The following is a 20,201-nucleotide window of genomic DNA, read 5'->3' as shown; positions in this document are numbered from 1 at the left end:
CCGAGGCTAGAGACCCCCGATTGCAGCCATTCTGATTCTGCGGCTGGATTCTGCCGGCGAATAGCCAGGAACTCCCATCTGCAGAGGTGACCTTGACCCAACTAAACGCTCGAGTCGCCGCAACGGTAAAGTCAGGCTAGCTGCCTAGACAATGAACTGACAGCCCCGACAAACCTGTCCTACACAGCGAAAAATGAAGCTTTTGTAGAGATTTAAAAATTTTATTTATGTTTCCATAGTATTAAACAATCCCTTCTGTTCAATTTTATTTTTACAACATTATTGTTTACTTAATAAATCTAAACTTTTGTATTAAAATCTCTTATAGTTCTGGGAACAGTCCATAAACATTTGTAATAAAGTGCCCTTAAATTCTCTTACTAGAAGAGAAAATTAAAATTATTGTTTTCTCTGCAGAGACTTAGAGGCAGCTCCTTGACCAATTTGGTTAGAGCGGCCTTCGCCGGATACCACCGCGTTTACCTTTCCTTTCCCGGTTCCCCCTAAAAACTTGGCCAGAACTTGGTGGCCTGATTACCATGAAGCTGCAGCCGATGCTTCGTCTGGCTCGCCTAACGAGCTTGTTGCAAGTTGATTACGTTGATTAGCGACCACCTGCGAATGCCATTTGCCAGTTGCACTTGCAACGCGGGATTAGTATGAAAAATCTTTATCGTTTATCGAGGCAACAGCATGATTAAGCCGGGAGAGAGTCTTTGCGTAATGAATCAGGGTTATGCGCATTAGTCAAACCAAGCCATCCAGGAGGATTCAATTGGGGACTTGCATTGAGGAAGATCACTTACTTGGAGGTTGCAATTTGTTTTTAAAATTAAGATAACATTTTGAGAGGTGTTTTCTTAGGTAAGATATTTTACTAAAGGTAATGAAACTTCTTCAAAGGAAATTAAGTTAATAGATAAATTAAAATTAACCAATATTTAATTTACCTCACCTTCTAAAGCCATTTACCTTTATGGTATACCCTCTGCTCAAATTTACTTGGCTTACTTGTCCTACACGATAAAGAAGCTCTCGAATGACCAATTCGTCAGTCACGTACGAAGCTCAAGCGCTACTCATCCAATACCGTTCCCATTCCATTCTAGGAATGGGCCGAGCCGAAAAAGTGAAACTACAGTTATCTATATTTAAGCCCAACAGCATTTACATGATATCATAAAGATATTTGGGGAGGCGAAGGGACTGGGACTGCAACTGGGACTCCAATGAACTCTCCCAGTCAGCGTAACTGTAATCGCCGCGACCCCAAATCAAGGCGCCCAGTTTGATCCAACCCGAGCCGAGTAACCGAAAGGGCGATCACGTTGCCGCCAGATCATAATATAATAATTTTTGGCCAGCAACCGAAAAAGCCTTTGTAGAACAACACGTAGAAACAATTTAAATGCTTGGCTGTGTACACATTGTTTATCAAATTTTCTGGGGGCCAAAGAAGGCATCTAAAAATTACACCTAGGCTGAAAATAAATGTCCAGCGGGCAATGAGCCGGAACGTGCGATTTCCATATACGATTTTGATTTCGATTCCGACTACGAATACTGCACCCCTGTGGATGGAATGGAGTCGACTCCAAATGCAGATGCAGTTGGTTATGAAACTCGGCTCGAGTGGGGGGATTGACGGTTAATTGTGAATTTCCGGTTCATTGCAGCTCATTTGCCTGCCCCTCAATCGCAGTGCCCAGAAAAAAGCTAAAGCCACTCGATCGACGATCCATTGTGGGACACTCGCCTAGTCAGTCACTCAGTCAGTGAGTCAATGAAAACGAAACCCCGCCACGGAGTCCGCATATCTCATTAATGTGGGTCATTACTTGGCATACGAGGAGATTTCTCATCTAAGGAATATTTAATTTGCAAGCAAATTGAAACTTTTCCACTTCTAGAGTTATATAACCTCTGCATTCGGGGCTTAATTAATCGTTAGTGCATACATTCGTATTGCGAAGATATCGTATCAATATTTACCCAAAAATTAACTTTAATCGCATTGTCAGAGCTGTCGCTACGCAAAGCCCCCATAAACGAAATTAGTCAGGTGCTCTAATCAATTAAGTCAACGCTACCGCGAAAAACACAGTGTTCCCCATGTGGCATAAACCGGAGATCTGGGAATTCAGTTCAGCTGCAGGAATACTTTTGCGGGAAAGCCAACGCCTTAACCTTGAGGCACTGGGTATCCACCGCTGGACAAACAAACAATCTCTGGCGCACAACTTCTGGAAATTGCATAACTTTCCGCCAGTTGCCAGCTGATTGGCCGCTTGGCGGAGGTGAGAAGTGATATATTTGTCAGGCGAGAGGGCTAATGTTATTAATAAATATCACGACTATCTAATCGAGAACAGAGTCAATTTTGTTCGAGTGTTTCCATCGTTCATGCGGCAGGGAAATCGATGAACTGCATGACGCATGGGCCCTCTCCAAAGTTCCACTGAAGGGGTTTCACTGCAACCGCCTGAATATGTAATATAATTAGTGGGTAAATAGACCGTTGGCCAAACAATTACTTGAGACACACAAACAGGCGATAGAACAAGGCGCCGCGAAACTCGAACCTCTTTGTTAGCTCAGCTTTCTGGGCTCTGATCAATCCACGGCCTGTAAATATTATATGCAACTCAATATGGGACGATCGCCCACGATCCCATAGTTTTCAAATGTCCCACTCTGACGTCAGCTGCCAGCGTTAACGTTCACGTCTCCCAAAATCGTCGATTTGCAATTAAGATTTTGGCCATTGCCAAAACAGAAATTCATTCAGACTTCTCACACATTTTATCAGTGGCCCGTTTTGGGGCGTTGGACACTTCCGACCGATTGACGTATACAAGAGCTGGAGAAGATCGGCGGCGTCGTTTCGGCAGGTGGGTCGCCGGGTGAGATAAACAATAGTCCGCCTTTTTATCCGTTTTCCATAAACAGGCGTTTCTATACTATGTTTCAATCAGTAAACAAAGGTTGTATAGGCAAATAAATACATTGCATTTTTTTCTCCATTTAATTTATGAAATATTAAAATTGTTTTGAATTTTAATTTAAAAATGTTTTTATAACTTTCTTATTTGAGCATTAAAAATCATATTCGGAAGAGCTTTTAGAGGGTATGATTTAGTCTATTGCTTAGTTTCTAGTCAAGAGGTGAGCAAACAGCCGAACTGGCTGATGGCATTCAATTTTAAGCGATTAAAGAAAAGTTTCGGGTGTGCGAATATTTGGCTGGTGAGATAATATTGTTATTGTGCCCCTCAACTTACCTCCTAATAGAATAATAGAAATCCGTTTAATTAGCGCCCAACGCCGTGTTCTTGCGTAAAAGAAGCAAAGGGCTTTGGATACAAGAGGGTCTTGAGAATCGAGAGGGGTGATATCACCCGAAAACCCATCGAGAACAAACACGGCGAATGTGAGAGCCCCTGGCGATAAGATAAAATCGAAATCAAATATTTAACATTGGTATTAACACAACTTTTTGCCACTCAACTGCCGCGTATGTACAAATGTACATACATAGCAGACATATGCACACTCATAGAAATTCGTAACGGCTTGAGGTTCATTCGATTCATTCACGAATGAACATTAACTTTGACCCACAAACCCAATAAAACGTAAACAAAACCCACCCACGCATTAACTGGGAGTTGTAGTTTCCATTCGGAGTTGAAGTTGAGTTTAACCCGAAGTCACTTTAATTAGCTGTTGCCAAAAAGAGACAACACACTGACGAAAAAGAAGAGACACTTATCGTGTAGCGGAAAAGAATATGGCAAATGATAAGATATGCAAGGTGTTTGATAAAAAACAGCAGAATCTACATATATTTTTGTGAGACCTGTGCATTTTGCGTATTTTTACAGCAGGAAGTGAAAAGTGCAAACCGTGTAAGGCAAGCAAAAATAAGTGGGGCTATATTTTTAGACTTAATCGCCAAGTAAACTCATCATCATTGATAAGGCCTGAATTTGGTGATAAGCTTTCGCGCTCTCTCTCTCTCTCCTGTATCTCGTTATATTTTTGCAAATCTAGAAGCTTTTTTCGATGGATTTCGTAACCCAAACAAAGTTCCATAGCGCGTGTGCCGCCGACTATCCACGTGTTCTCCAGTACTATAGCTATATAGATATAGTGTGTGCAACGGGTTTGCTTAGCCACTCTCTCACTCTCACTCTCTCGCTTTTTCCGAATCCCATCCCATCCCCGGTAGCTTTCGCCATGTGCTGTGCTCTTGCCGCCTGTATCTCCGCTCCGGTGAAGTTTTTCAGCTCTTCGCAACCGGGGGCTCCGCTAGCGGTTCATTCGGTGCCAAGCTCTCCCCGCGAACGGTCGTACGATCTCCGATCTCCGGTCTCCGACTTTCGGTCTGCGTTCTATACGTTCCCCGATTTTCGCAGGTATAGCTATCGAGCTTTGTTCGGTTCGGGCAACTCCAAAGTCGAGACGTGTCGTCGGGTGCGTGTGCGCGAATCTAAAAGCGATCCGAAAAGGCAGCGTTCCGAGTTCCAACTCGCCACCCGTCTAGGTAATTAAAAATTATATAGTTTCCGTTGCCACACACGCTCGCAAAAACTAGCTGGCAGTTAGTGCAAGTGCCATGCGAAATATTATAGTATGGAAAACACGCATAAAAATCTTTCGGCAAACAGAAAACCAAACCGCCAGATATCAAGATACTTGCATTGGGCGATTTACGAGTCTAAATTGCTTGTGACGTGCTGCTGCTGATGCTGCTGCTGCTCTTGTTTTTGCCCTCATTGTCATCCCTCTCGGCGTTTTTGGGTGCTCTCCCCCTTTTGAGATTCGAATTTTTGTATCTTTTCTCGTTGTATTATTTTTTTGTCGCTTTTTTGGCGGCTGCGACACATTCTGTGATAGCAGTCTGAGAAATCTCGGCAGTCTCTGGCCGCCAGTTCAAACCGAAAGACGCTGCGATCGCATCGTGTGTTGAAGGACTCGGCGTTCCTAAGTGCCAAGAACAAAAGACAAAAACAGTGCTAACAGCGAATAATACGTACTCACGCATTTACTGCGAAGCAAAAACACATATCTGATTAAACAAAAGTGCTCTCAAATATAGAAATAAAGCCCGCAAAAACTGTGAACAAATAACGAAGAAATCTAGTGTGTACTGTGAGTTTGTCTTCGATCTTGGCTTTTGATAACCCACAATAAAAGCCTCGCTGTCTGCGACATGTGATAAGAAAATCGCCATAGCAAGTGCGATATTAAAATCCACAAGGGATTAATCTCGATTCGAGAAATTCCCCAAAGTAAAAGGCCAGGGTTCGAGGTTTTTGGAACTGAAAAAACTCAAAAACTGAAACAAGTGACTCGCCGAACAGCTTTACCTTTTATTACTTACATATATGTATCTGCCTTGCATTTGCGGTTGGATTTCTGTGGCAAACTTGACCTTATTTCCCAACACATCCAAGTTATATAATTGCCAAAAAAGAGAAATAAGTATGAAGGAGGGATGAGTAAACTATAATAAAACGGTTACTCTTTTAACCCCCGGGTATGGGCACTTAAAGCGACTTGAATGCTATTGCAAACTTATTATATGAGACAGAAGTAGCACGCATTCATGTGAAATCTCCGCCAGACACTCCGCTACCTACGCTAGTTGGCTTCCAGCCACCCCAAGCCCCGCGATCCAAGCTGCCTGCCCATATATGATGTACATATGATGTATGCATATATACATATGGGTACACGTAAACCCACCCGATCACCTCTCCAGCCGGCGAGCTTTCGGCGCCCTGCAATTCGGAATCGTTTACGTAAAACCATTGGAAACCGCACACACGGCAGCCAGTTGATTCATTCAGTTATGGATAGGTTAGCGATCGGGCTATATTCTTTACGATTTTCTCGATTTTTCCCCTGTGTTTGTGGTCTACCACCCACTTCAAACGCAGCGTGAATCACTTGTACACGAATTTTAAAAAAAGAAATATTAATAATACAAAGTGCTGTGTGTCAGGTCCGAAAGCAGAAAGTCATGCAACGTCATCACCTAATGAGCTTATCAATCAACTCTAAGATAGAGACATGATCCCGGGTTGCGAAAACTGCGAAGGTGGAACGAACATCTCGGAATCGAACGGAGTGCTTTAAACTCCAGGTCTTGCGTAATACTCCTCCGACTTTTTCTCCATCTCAGAGCGAAGGTGCTAATTTCCAGCGCATAATTCACAGGGGTGTGCGAGTGCGAACTGGAAACTGTTTTTCAGGCAATTTCCAGAAATCATATTTATGGGCAGGCAAAAAGCCCAAGTTGGTGGGTGCTAATATATGGTATCTGTACTGCGAGTTATCTTTACCCTGGGGTTTGGCAATTTATCGAAAATGTACACGAACGGAAAAGAGTTTCCTGTAATGTATTTCGCTATAACATATCTAAGGAGGAAACATAAGTTAAGCATATTTCAAGTTCAAGTCTATGCGGATTTTTCACCCAATATGACTCAACTCGATTGCCAATTGGCGCCTATCGTCTGAGTTCTCAATTTTCGAGGTGTTATGTTTCGTCTCGGTCCAAGGCAACTCGAGATCGAATGCAGTAACACTCTAACACCCACCATACAAACGGAGTGCACTTCATGGTCCCATTTTGGGTGGATGTGTCAACCTTGTCCCCATTAGATATAGAAGCTTTGTTGCTTTGTTGTTTTGTTGTTTTGTTGTTTCAAGGGGGATGAGCAACAAATGTGTTTCGATAAGGCGAAACAAGCTGTTATCGAGGCGCAATCAAAACAATATCATTGGGCAACCCCTGAGGGTGGGGGTTAAATGGAAATAGCTCCGAAATTGAAGTGCATTCTGGAAAATGGAAAGGGAATGGAACTGAAACAGAATATTTTGTCAAACGCAAATGAGAGCCAGAAATCCCAGGGCTCAAGTGCACATGACTCTGTTTGGTTGGCTTTTTTTTGGGGTTCGGCCCTATCTATAATTAGCAAATGTTGGGGCGATAAGATAAAAAACCCCCGTCGCAGAGATAGTGTGAAAAGCTCGCCGAAATGAAAGGAATTCCGGCTAGGGCATATGGAGAGTTCCTCTTTGGCAAGAGAATCGTGACGCAGAATGGGCCAGCCGATTGTTTATCCGTTTCGAATTTTTCGAAAAGTAAACATCTCAGGGAAATAGTTTGGTTCTGCGAACAATTCAAGTTCAGCAGCCAAGAGTTTTCAAAGATCTCGACATCTGCTGCTCAGATGATCTTCGATCTGTGATCTCTGGCAGGTGGCACAAGATTCCAAAGATCAGAGGCTGACCAGTCTATCAATGGCTGTTAATTTGCATGTTTCGCTGAGCTGCGAACCATCACAATCCATTCACAAACGAAACCCCACCACACTTCTGTGGGAGTTTACGGATTACGTGACAGTATTTTCGGTCACGTCCGATGCATAGCAATCGGGCAACAGGTTGTTGGCTCTTCGGCTCTAACAATGGATGAGCAACGCCCTGAGAATCGACGAGCCAGTGATTCAGGCATTAGTGGGTAGAGCTATGATGTTTTCAGAGAACAGATCTTCACCTTGGAGGCCGAACTCGACTGAACCTCTGCCAATTTTATTTAAATTTTCCTTTTACTTTTAAAGAGAGTTTTTATATTTGGGCGAAACTTTCACACTTCACTGACGATTAGGATTAGGATTAGCGTAATAACTCAAGGCAGCTGCTGCAGCTGAATGACAGTCTATTGCCGAAGCAAAGTTCGTTAAAAATTAATTTAGACGGGCGGGCAATTAAGACTTTAATTGCACACAATTAAAATCAAAGCCAAGAAATAATTGCGCAGATAAATAGAAAACTCCCCAATGCAAGTCACTCGAATGCGAATGCGAATGCGAATGCGCACTCTCGAATCGTTGATATTAAAATGCCATTTTGTCCGTTTCTTGCAGCTCTGGCCTGAGGATCCGATTCCACGTCCGAGGATCGACGTCTGCATGTCTTATAGAAGGTACGAATTGAGTTGTGCAAACATCAAATTGGCATTCCCCGAACGAAAACAGAAAAACCGAAGTCAAGATCAAGGCGAGGGCAGGGGATATATTTTGGTGCTCTTAACTGGGCCTGCGAGTCATCATCGCGCAGAAAGAAAAAAAACGAAAACCAGTTCAGTTACTTTTGGCCGCGTTTGTTGTTTTTAGCCAGTCTGTGGGTGCCGGCCGGCTTCGCTTTGCTTTTGCTTTTGCCGTGCTGTGCTACGGCTTGCCAACTGGCCTAGCCGTTTTTGGCTCTAAAAATAAAACAAGTGGTCATAACTGTCAAATGCCGCTCTCCGCTTTATCGGCTCCTCCATCTTCTGGCCAGTGGCAATGGCCAAGATGCGAGATGCTCCGAAGCTCCGGAGCTGCGATGCTGGGGCCACTTAAATGGCCGGCAAACGTGCGTGCTCTTAACGTGTCAACTGCCAAACGAAGCCATGAAAAACGGCTGTACGATCATGCGATCTTCGAATGCATCCACAGCTAACCGCAGGCTAATTTGTCTGGAGGAGTGTCCATATCGTGCACCGAAAGAAATCAAATATAGAATCTTATCCATTTGTTTAGAGTTCAATTTTACATGATGTAAATACAATGCTTTGCTTAAGAAGCGCGCTTTTTGATCTCTTTTAGTGTACACAATTTAAAGAATAGTGTTCATATTTAAACAAAGTCTTAATAAACTAAGTTTAAATTTCTGTGCTCTATTATTTTCTAAAATGTAAATTATTTTGCAGTTTAAAAAGGTGTTACAAATTAGAAAGTGAAAGATTTTATTGGGTTTTTTATTTAACAGAAAGCTGTTACTCCATTTATTTAATTTATTATACATAGTATTACTTGCCTATTATGTTTTTGTTGTTGTGTAATCTGATGTTATGAACTGATGGGCTCTTCTGGCCCGACAGTCGCCTACTGTGCACAACAGCAGCCAGTGGGAATGTGAATGGGCTGTATGCACTGGCTATAATTACACTGCACTACATGATTAACTCCCGGGAAGGTCAGCACTTGCTCTTGAAATTAACCCCCGGGCAAAACTCGATACTGCGATATGATATCTGGTTTTAAGGAAGCTAACAAAGCAGCTGGGGGAAATCCAAGTTTAAGCCAATTCCCAGATCTCATGCGGCAATCGATGACGAAGTCTCTCAATTGGCCTTTCCATTTTCGATTGTTTTTTCGGCACTTTCCTGACGTCATTTGGCGTTATTAATTTCGCTAAATTTCATAATCACAATTATGACATCAGCCGAATGATATTGAGTCAGTTTTCCTGTCCGACACCTTTCGAGTGAATTGGCATTTAGTTTTTCTGGGAATTCCATTCGCACAGATTGACAAATAATGACATATAACAATTAAATGTAGTTTATTACGAGTGCCAATTATTCTCTGCCTGGGATTCCTATGAAACCTGATCATCAAGTAAGCAGCACTGTCACCGAGCAGCGAACATAATTGAATTTGTTGGCTCTGGCTGAACTTGAACTCGAGATGTGCAGTGTAAATAAACCAGAGAACAGCAGATTAAAGAGGGGGAAATAAGGCAGTCGGCGGAGTGAATTTCGCAGGTGCAGATTGGCAAATAATTTCTCGCAAGAGTCAGGCGTCGTCTTGGCATTTATGTGGCATGCTGTAAAAATGCCTTTCGGCCAGACACAAAAATTGCTCAAGCTAAAGACCGATTTCGAGCACAGCGAATAGTTCAATCGGATGGATCTTTCAATTGATATTTTATGGCGAAACTCGGAGATTTATTGTCAGTGTAACGTCGAGTAAATTTAAAATTCACCTCCAGCAGTGAGTGATTTTCAATCCGCATTACGCTTTAGTTCCAGTTTAATCGGAAGCAGTCCATGTGTTAATGGGATGCAATTCGCTTGGGGGAAGGTCGTCGCACGAGTCTATTTCATCGGCGATTTGGAGCTTCGGAAAAACGCAGCCCACACAACTGCGTTAATTTGGTCAAACGTCTAGCCAAGTACGACTTTTTGCCAATTGCATCATCCGATGCCGAAAACGAGAAGCGAAACCGAAACTCATGACTCTGTCGAGTTCCCCGGCAGAACGATCTGCAGGGTTTCGTTCGTTTTTTTCCAATTAACGAGAGTGTGGATATTTAGTATGCACAAACACAGAAATAGATGTATTCGTATCTGAATCCACACGTAACATTGTGGCTCGAATTAGCTAACTACTGCTACGTGGCGCGACTTCCAGCTGAGCTGATTTGATCTCTGAGAACTTGTTATTGATAAACTTCGGACAATTATAAGGCATTGATCGGCAACCAGTTGGGAGCTCGGACTAAATTAACGTGTTTCTAATTGAATGCCAGAAAAGTTCAATGAAAAGTCAGACCGAGTCATCAGAGCGTTTCCTCCTCGCTAAGTGGAGAACTTTCCACCCATATCAATCGACACAGCAATTACGGATTAATAATTATAATTTGGATCTAAGAATAGAATAGCCGGATCAAAACAAAGTCATCGGTTATTTTGGTTTATTTTAAATAATAGAAATAATTGATTGCAACCTCAGCCTTAGACTAATAAAATATTTAATTGCAAATAAACAAAATAGTTGTATAATTTTGCAAAGTAATATAATACATTTATGGCTAGAATCTTTAATAAATTAATCTGAATATGTTGAACATTTTCAGGGCCTTTAGAAATGTTTTAATGACAGCATTTTTAATGATCTTCGGGTCTGATTAAGAGAATTTCCTCGTAAAAAGACTGTGTTTCTTGTGGCTTTTCCCCCGGCCATTCCGATCTCGCACCTCTGGCCACTGACAGAAACACTCATTTGAAATGGCGTTTGGCACTAATCAGAATCAACACTCGTCGACATCCAAGTCCATCATCAATTGTATCTGGGTGCCTCATTTCTGCCTTTGTGTCAATGGCAAAGTCTTAAGTTTTGTGGCCTGGGCGTGGGTGTGAAATGTTTGCATAGATTGCAAGAGGAAGCCCGAAAATAAAAAAGAAATGGGAATGAAAATATATTTTTAAGGCTGCTAGGCAGCCTGCCTTTCTCTTTCGATTCGGTTTTTCCTGGTCTTTGTTTATTTTGAGAATTCCTGTGCAATAGCGGCGAGAATTCAAGTGAGAGGGAGAGTAAAGTATTATTTGAATGTCAAGATTCTGTGCGCCCTGCTTTTCGGACGGCAAACATTTCATTTTCTGGCCGCCTGCCCAAGAAGCGAAAATCAGCCGATCGTTGATAGCCCACGATTTCGTAGGTCAAGTTCAATTGGTGCGTTGTATGGTGGGATTATCTCTGGCCAGTCGGTACAGAATCCGGCCACTTGTCGTATACGCAATGTTACCCGGAGGAGGGTCTGGTGTTCGCTCTGTTTATTGACCATTATTATCTGGTACGTTGACTTTGGCTTTCTGCTTTGGCCAACACGTTTTGCATAATTCACATAATTTCAGCTTACGCTCTGCACTTTTTGCCCGTCTCTTTGGCTTTTATGCGGTATTTTGGCCACCGCTCGCTACTCATATTTTCATATTTTTCGGTTATGCATGCCCCAGTCGGTGATTGGTTTTCTCCCGTTTCGTGGAAATCAATTAAACACTCCACACTCAACGGCCAAGAAAGGTAAAACTCGGGCTAAAAAGAGAACGGGAACGCGCTTAAATATGGGAAAGAGTTTTTCAGGTTACGCCTGAATTTAGGCTCATTTGCACTTGATTGAACAGTTGAATTGCGAAAACGCTTAAATGGCATTTTATTGATAATGTTGACGGCGTACTCCGTCCTCAATGTGGGTCATTATATATATGTATTATGTGCCGATCAGTCGATCTGTCAGCCGGAGTCAGTCGGAAATTAGAATATGCTAATTTGTCTATCCATTGCCGCCGCTTGAATGTCTTGAATGGTTGTCGCGAATACTGTGAATGACTGACTGGCTGTGTTGGCCAAAGCCAACCGATTGGCTCACAAGCCGCAGTTAGACGTCATCTCTTATGACTTTGGCGGTACTTTTTGCCTCTTTTTGCCGTCTTAATGCGGTCAACACATTAGCGTTTGCAGCTTCAGCTTGGCCAGGTAAAATACCCAAATCACCTGATGTTTTAATTGCCTGGCGTCATCAGCTTTTTGCTTCTTTTTCCCCTCCCGCGAAAGAGAAAATACCCACAATATGTGGCGAGTTCGATAGAAAAGTAAGGTGTGTTTCAAAATTATACGACACCAACACACTTATTTTTGGAAATTTTTTAGCGTTGTTGTTGTCTATAGAAAGCGAAACATTTAAATGCAGATCGAAAGAACAATGTATGATGTGTACGAAAAAAAATACCACGCGTCCTTCATCCTCTTTTTAAGGATTTACCGCTAATTTTTCGAAATATAGTCTATTTTTCGGCTATGTGCGATCGTTTCATAATTATACGACACCATCGATTTTTTCCGGTTCCAATGATCAAACTTGACCGAAATTTTTTTTCTGGTTAAATATAAACCAAAAGGTTCCATTTTGAGAGTAATCCAGCCCAAAGGTCCTTTCAATCTTCAACCAATACATAAATATTGAATATGTCTCTCTACACCTTAAAAAAGTAGTTTTTCGAAGTCATATCCCACAATTCGTCTTAACTTTTGTCTGGTCAATATTCTTAGCACTTTTGAATCAAATAAAAATCCTTTTCAGTTCATTACATGCACGAAACAGACCTCAAAAATCTTTTTTTAAAGGATTGCCCTTTTGGAACCAAACTGTTTTATTCCAAAAATATTTGATTTTGGGCGATACTTTCTGTCAGAATGCAAAAATTTGTTCTTCAAAACCTTAATAAACTTTCCACATTTCACGATTGGAACATTTTAAATGCGATCCCCAGTCTGCGCCACTTTGAAGTTTTTTCGAAATTTTTTCATACGAATTTGAGTGTTTTCTCCATGGGATTTCATTCGGGGGGCGCAGACTGGGGATCGCATTTAAAATGTTCCAATCGTGAAATGTGGAAAGTTTATTAAGGTTTTGAAGAACAAATTTTTGCATTCTGACAGAAAGTATCGCCCAAAATCAAATATTTTTGGAATAAAACAGTTTGGTTCCAAAAGGGCAATCCTTTAAAAAAAGATTTTTGAGGTCTGTTTCGTGCATGTAATGAACTGAAAAGGATTTTTATTTGATTCAAAAGTGCTAAGAATATTGACCAGACAAAAGTTAAGACGAATTGTGGGATATGACTTCGAAAAACTACTTTTTTAAGGTGTAGAGAGACATATTCAATATTTATGTATTGGTTGAAGATTGAAAGGACCTTTGGGCTGGATTACTCTCAAAATGGAACCTTTTGGTTTATATTTAACCAGAAAAAAAATTTCGGTCAAGTTTGATCATTGGAACCGGAAAAAATCGATGGTGTCGTATAATTATGAAACGATCGCACATAGCCGAAAAATAGACTATATTTCGAAAAATTAGCGGTAAATCCTTAAAAAGAGGATGAAGGACGCGTGGTATTTTTTTTCGTACACATCATACATTGTTCTTTCGATCTGCATTTAAATGTTTCGCTTTCTATAGACAACAACAACGCTAAAAAATTTCCAAAAATAAGTGTGTTGGTGTCGTATAATTTTGAAACACACCTTATGTGTCAGTGCCAGCAGAAATGGAATTTTAAGCGAGTGGCCCAGAAGATCCAAGTCTGTTTGCATATACCCGTGCATTTATTATATGGCCAAACAAAAGCCCAGCTAAACACTTTTCATTTTATCATTGTGGCTGCTCTGGCCGCCGCGCGCAGGCTAATTGAAATGTATAAAAAAGATTTGCACAAATCTAAAAATACGCATATATAACAATTTATTTTGCCAGCGATCGCAGCATGACGTGATTTAATTTTTGTGGCTCTTTGTATTTATTTTTTGTTGTTTGAGTGCGAAAGAATGGAAGAACGAGTTGTGGGGAAGCGAAGAGTCGGCAGGGCATTTCCAGTTGAACTCGAAGACAGAAACTTGAGATTGTTCTTCTTACTTTTTCCTTTTCTCTTTCTGTTCCTGCCTCTGTCAAGGTTGAACATTTGTCATCGTTTAAGATTTTCGCCGTTGTCTGGCGCTGATTTCTCTCAATTTGCAAACGGTTTATTCTAACTTGGTCTCGTTTTCGTCATTAAGTGGCATTTGGTGGATGTGTTAGGGCCCCCTTATATGCCCCTCTCTAATTTCGGCTTCCTGTCGCCGCAAAACATCAAAGTGCATGTGTATAAAGGGGTATTAGACTCGTCCGAAAGTAATTAACTATGCCTCGTGATCGAATTATGATATCAGAGCTCTCCGATCGCCAATCGCCGATCGCTGATGGTGCAGAAGATTTTAGCAAAATGCAATTAACCGCATTGATTGCAATTGGCGCAACAGGTGGCAGCTGCAAATTACGAATTCAGCAATTGACAGATTTTGATAAATGTCCGAAGACCCACCTCCTCCCCCGGTGAAAGTTCCGTTTATGCATCTCAAGTCGTGGCAATTTGTCAACACCAAAGCCAAAAGAAGACACTGTGTGGTGCCCGTTTAGCCAAAAGAAGTGACACAATTGCTGGAAGCTGCAAACCACTTTTCATATGTCTCCTCCGCTTTGCGGACGAATGGCCGCATAATGACACTGACCTTGGATTCCCCCTTGAGATCGTGCAGATTTATTTTTGCATGCTCGTGTGACGCCTCATTTCCAGTTGGTATTTTCCGCTCCGAGGGGCGGGGATCCCTCAATTATTTGCCCAGCAGTAGCAGCAGCTGCATGTTTGTGACCATTTCCAATTTTCAGCCTCATCGGATCGAAGGGCGAAAAGGGTACTAAAAACAAGGGAATCCCCCGCCGGGCGACACGTGCAGGAGGGGCAACCCTTATATTGTAGTTATTTTCAGCTTACAATACTTGCATGCAAATATGGTCCAACTGTTGAATAATTCAAGTCCGCGTTACAAATTGCAAATTGAGCTGGCTCTGCGACTGCAACTTAGAGCCACTCAGACAACACGGCATCTTTTCTAGATCTCGTCTATCTGTTGATTAGGCTTGGGCATCGCCATTGTGACACACGGAGGGAAAAACCGATGGTGGAATGGAATTTTATTTTACTTACTTGCTTATATGGCAGTGAAATATTTAAAAGATTTTTTCAAGACAGTTTTTAGATATATATAAAAAATATTTAATTGCTCTTTAAAAATTATCAATGTGTTATGGGGGATTTCCAAACCTAAATATTGAAATTCAAAATTATTGTTCTGCCTTAAATACCAGAAAAACTAAGAGATTTGTACATAAATACTTCAAATATCTCAAATTTTCGTTTGGTGTACAAGAGTTTCAGTTTTTGCGGTCAGAGGCTCAGGGCTTATCAGTGAGGGGGGCTTCAGAGGAGGTCGATCTAAACGAGCGCCAGTTGCACTTAAATTGCATCCACGAGACAGCCGTCAATCAGTTTGCGTGGCTCGTGGAAAGCGAGCAATAAACAGAAGATGTGGGGATTAAAAGCGGGCCGCTGACAATCTGCTCTGATTAAGCAACCGAGTGCAACTGCCCAAGGCCCCAACCTCCTCACCTCCTCCGCCCCCCGAATAATAGTCTGTATCAGCTGGAGATTCTCCAGTTCTCATTGGATTTGAGTCACTCCTCTGCGGCCTTTTTGGTGGGTCAGGTGCTTCGCTGATGTCACGGAGCTCTTTGGCGGAAAACAAACGAGTGAAATATCAATTACCCTTCGCACAGATAGCGTCAAATACTCGGGCTTGAACGGCGGCGATAAGCGAATCTAACACCGATAACGTCTGTCGATAGGGTTTGGTTTGGTCTTTGGCAGGAGGAAAAGCTAGGGGTAGGAAGATGGTGGAAGTTGGTAGAATATGGCGATGACGCAACGAGTGACGAAGACAGGTTGCCAAGCAAAGATAATTGCCAAAGAAAGCTCAGTTAGTTTCCGTTCAAAGGTGGAGTCAGTCAGATCGAAAATCATCTAAATCACCGCATAAGAAATGTATTTCTAGGTCTTGCATTCTGTTTTTGTGAGTACTTAAATTTTAATTACTTGGCTACACACATATTTCTTTGTTTTAAACAAATATTTTTAGAAGCAGGTAAATAACCCAAGTCGTGTGATTTTTTGGGAAAAGTGAGTCATAATTTTTTCCATTTTTATTTATTTAAAACAGAAAGTCATACAAATTCGTAGAAGTATAACAAATGTATGTAATTATTCAGGATATTAATTATTTGCGATTTAAGGTGTTTTTTGATTACGCATCATAAGTAAATAACTTTTTTAAACCAGTTATAAAAGACGAAAAGGAACTTTGAAGTTCGAAACACTTATTCAAGACGAATGTTCATCGAAGTTTTAATCTCTTCACTTAATGTGCGTCATCGATTTCTTAGAAATGATTGTTGTTTAATATTAAAAACCTCTTTCATTTAGCTTGTAAGTTATTAAAGATTTCTACTGACGTTTTCTTCTGCTCTTCTCCCTTGCAGATAAGACTCCAAGAGAGGAAGTAAGAAGGATCCACTGCCAGCACAGCACCCTCAAACCATCTTCACAGCCATGGAACGCGTCCACCTGACCGCCTGGCTGGCCCTGCTCCTCTTTGTGGTCGCCACTGCCACGCCCACTCCCGCAGCCGCTCGCCCGCCCACCGACTGCCCGGCGGACTGCATCTGCAGCCTGTCGCAGCACACGCACAAGCCACTTTACCACCTCAAGTGCAACAGCACCCAGGGTCTGCGGCTGGCCGAGAAGTCCTTCCAGTCGACGGTGCCGGTGCACTCGATCGACCTGTCGCACCTGAACCTCACCCGGCTGAGCCATGTGCTGGACAAGCTGCCGGAGCTGACCTCCGCCGATCTGTCGCACAACGAGCTCACGGATCTGGGCCACCTGGGCAAGGGTTTGAAGCGACTGAGCCTGAAGCACAACCGCCTCACCTCGGACAAGCTGAGGAAGCTGCCGCAGCATCTGCAGGTGCTCAACCTGCAGCACAACAACATCACCACCCTGCCCCTCGAGCTGACCCACATGCACCAGCTGCGCCAGCTGGAGCTCAGCCACAACGCCATCAACTGCTCCTGCCAGACGCTGGAGGTGCGCAACTGGCTGGTGGAGCGCATTGTCTACATGGAGCACCCCGTGATCTGCTCCCATCCCCTGGAGTTCCGGGGTCGCCCCTGGCTGCAGCTGAAGCAGGACGAGATCTGCAAGAAGGAGCAGTACCAGTGGTTCGACTCCGAGGCCGATGAGAACGAGCTGATGATGGGCGACCAGCCGGCTGTGGCTGCCTCCGGCGAGCATGAGGACGAGGATGAACTGGTCAAGGACTTCCTGCCCATTGACCGAAAGGTCGTTGCCACCTCCAAGAAGGCTCGTTCGCCGCAGGAGCCGCTGCCCGGTGATTTGGTTGAAGGATCAGGAGATTTGAGTGAACGAAACATGGAGCTTAAGGTGGCCAAGGAGGAGGAGCCAGAGGCGGCGGAGTCCCAAGATGCCAAGACTGTGGTCGAAACGCCCGAAATCGCGGAGAAGATCGTGAAGGACGATGAGGACGAAGAGGGCTCTGGCAGCGGTGGCGGTCCCATCATCGTTCCCGACCTCTCCAAGGTGAAGATCGCCTCGGAGGACGAACTGGATGGCAAGCTGGAGGACAGCGATGTGAAGCCCGTGGAGAACCCGGAGACCGTCTTCTCCAACGGCTTTGGCATCTTCAAGGGCGGCGACCAGGAGGAGAAGAAGCCCGTGGAGGAGGAGGCCATTGTGCCGGTGGTGCTGACCAAACTGGAGACCGATGTGGTGACCGATGGGCCGCTGGACGACAGCAAGGAGTCCGCCGACATCCTGACCGCCAAGGTGGGCAAGTCCAAGGACGACAGCAGCGCCATCTACTATCTGCTGGCGGTGATTGGACTGATTGTGGTCGGACTGGTGCTCTTTGTGGCCATCAAGCGTTGCAAGTACGACAGCAATGCCGCCGCCCGCGATGCGGAGGCCCAGAGGCAGACGGAGCTGCTGGACATGGACAAGAAGCAGCTGGGCAAGCCGCTGCACAAGAATGGCCATGGCAACGGGCAGGAGCACTCCCCCCTGATTGGTGAGAAGACGAAGCTGGACGAGGCCCAGATTGTGAAGAAGCCGTATCCCGAGAACGGAGATACCAAGGATGCAGCTAACCAGCAGCCGTTGCTCAATGGCAACGGATCGGCAAATGGAGCTGCCAAGGAGGAGCCCGCCCCCCATGAGTACTACCCCATCTCGCCGCGCTACCCCACCCCCCAGTCGCCGAGGGCTTCGAAGTACTCACAGCAGCAGCAGCAGCAGAACGCCGAGCAGAATAACAACAACGAACCGGATGGAGCCTACCTGCCCTCGTCCCCGAAATCCGGAAGATACTCGCCCGTCTACTCGCCCGAAACGGGTCGCGTTAAGATCAAGCTGACGGAGACCCCGAAGCCCAAGACCCCCATGCTGGTCACGCGCAGCAAGTCGAATGCCGGGGACATCATCACCACGCCCGTCAGGCCCATCGAACCCACCCACACCCACCAGGTGATCAATGGCCACTGATCTGGGCCCAGCCATTAAAACTCTCGACACAGCCCGACCTTCCCGACTCGCCCCCAAGAATGTTACCCCCTTCATTCCGATCGGATTTGACATGAGATTCTATTCTATGGATGCAGAAATCTCTGATCGGTTTTTGGAAAGGCAGGGAAATGGGGTGTAATCCCTCCTCAGCTTCATCACCAACAATATGCAACATCTAGAATAAAACAGAAGAAACTGAAGCCGAGGCGACGACAACAGCAAACTATTCGAGTTAAGCACCCAACTCCCCCTCTTAAGTGTGACCGACAAGTAGTGTTTTAGCCATAAGTAAATTAATTACTCCTAAGCGTAAATCTAGTTTAATACCAAAGTTAAAAAATATATGCGTATAAAAATCGTCGAGTGCAAAAATATCAATGAACCGGGGTCGAAAAACGGCAAGGAGATAACGAAGATAACTCTTTTGAATGATAAACGCTTTCAACCTGCATCTGCATGTGATGTTCACACCATACTTACTGTATATGTACTTTTATAACCTACCTATATACTGTAAACTACTTAAGCCTCGTTCTCTTGTGAAATTATTATGTGTGAATTCATTAAATGCGAGCGAATTTTGAAATTAATCCTCGTTTGTTTTTATTTCTGTTAATCAAAGGTAGGCATAAACACCATTTTTCCCGCATGTTTATTTTTTTTTCGTCACATCTTTTGTGTGTTTTAGGTGGTATAACAGTCGTTTTCTTAAACTCTCCTGGTGCGCTTCGTCACTACGTGTACTGCCGTCCACAGTGGTGGTAATGGACTAATGGAACTAATGGTAATGAAACAACTACAAACTGTTTAGTTTGTTATGTAGATGGCGCCACATGCAAAGCAAACTATCCAGGTTTCGAACCATTTACAAGTTGCAGAAGTTCAGAAGTTTAAGCTACCAAGGCGAGCTTTCACTCATTTTCAAATATTTGAGTCATAATTCAGTTTGGAAAAACGTTGAGTATTATTTGTTAACTAATTAACTAAATAAAACCAGTGGCGGATTCATGATTTTGTTGTGGGGGGTGATATCAGAACAAATTTTTTGTTGCCTACTTTTTATACCCTTGTAGAGGGTATTATAATTTCAGTCAGATGTTTGCAACGCAGTAAAGGAGACGTTTCCGACCACATAAAGTATATATATTCTTGATCAGCACCAATAGCCGAGTCTATCTAGCCATGTCCGTCTGTCCGTCTGTCCGTCTGTCCGTCTGTCCGTTTCTATGCGAACTAGTCTCTCAGTTTTAAAGCTATCGCGATGAAACTTTCCCGAAGGTCTTCTTTCTATTGCAGGTAGTACATATGTCGGAGCCAGCCGGATCGGACCACTATATCTTAAGGCTCCCAATCAAATATAAGAAAATTCATTGTAACTTTGTAGGAAGTAGGCGTTTTGATTCTTGACTACTTAAAAACAAAATTGAAATAAATCGAAACGCTGAATCTGGAATCCCTGGAACTGCACCGAGTGAGTATTCTTTTATCTACAAGGGTATATAAGCTTCGGCTGGCCAAGCTTCCTTTCTTGTTGAATACCAAAATTTCTTTAATTTTTCATCCCGAATGG

The 20,201-nt window shown here is 43.4% G+C and overlaps 1 protein-coding gene across 2 annotated transcripts; it reads left to right on the top strand.

Annotated features, from left to right (window-relative positions):
- Positions 1-4,311: 4,311 nt before the first annotated feature.
- wdp (Leucine rich repeat protein windpipe) lies at positions 4,312-19,221 on the top strand. 2 transcript variants are annotated; one of them, XM_017152510.3, is made up of 3 exons: positions 4,312-4,546; positions 7,941-7,999; positions 16,531-19,221. In XM_017152510.3, exon 3 carries the CDS (start codon positions 16,601-16,603, stop codon positions 18,608-18,610), a length of 2,010 nt encoding a protein of 669 aa, XP_017007999.2. In that variant the 5' UTR covers positions 4,312-4,546; positions 7,941-7,999; positions 16,531-16,600; the 3' UTR covers positions 18,611-19,221. The 2 variants fall into 2 exon arrangements, with proteins under 2 accessions (XP_017007999.2, XP_017008002.2); XM_017152513.3 differs by lacking the exon at positions 7,941-7,999.
- The last annotated feature ends 980 nt before the right edge of the window (positions 19,222-20,201 follow it).

The sequence above is a fragment of the Drosophila takahashii genome, chromosome 2R (genome assembly GCF_030179915.1).
Source record: "Drosophila takahashii strain IR98-3 E-12201 chromosome 2R, DtakHiC1v2, whole genome shotgun sequence".
Lineage (NCBI taxonomy): Eukaryota > Metazoa > Arthropoda > Insecta > Diptera > Drosophilidae > Drosophila > Drosophila takahashii.
This window is presented reverse-complemented; position numbering and strand designations above follow the sequence as displayed.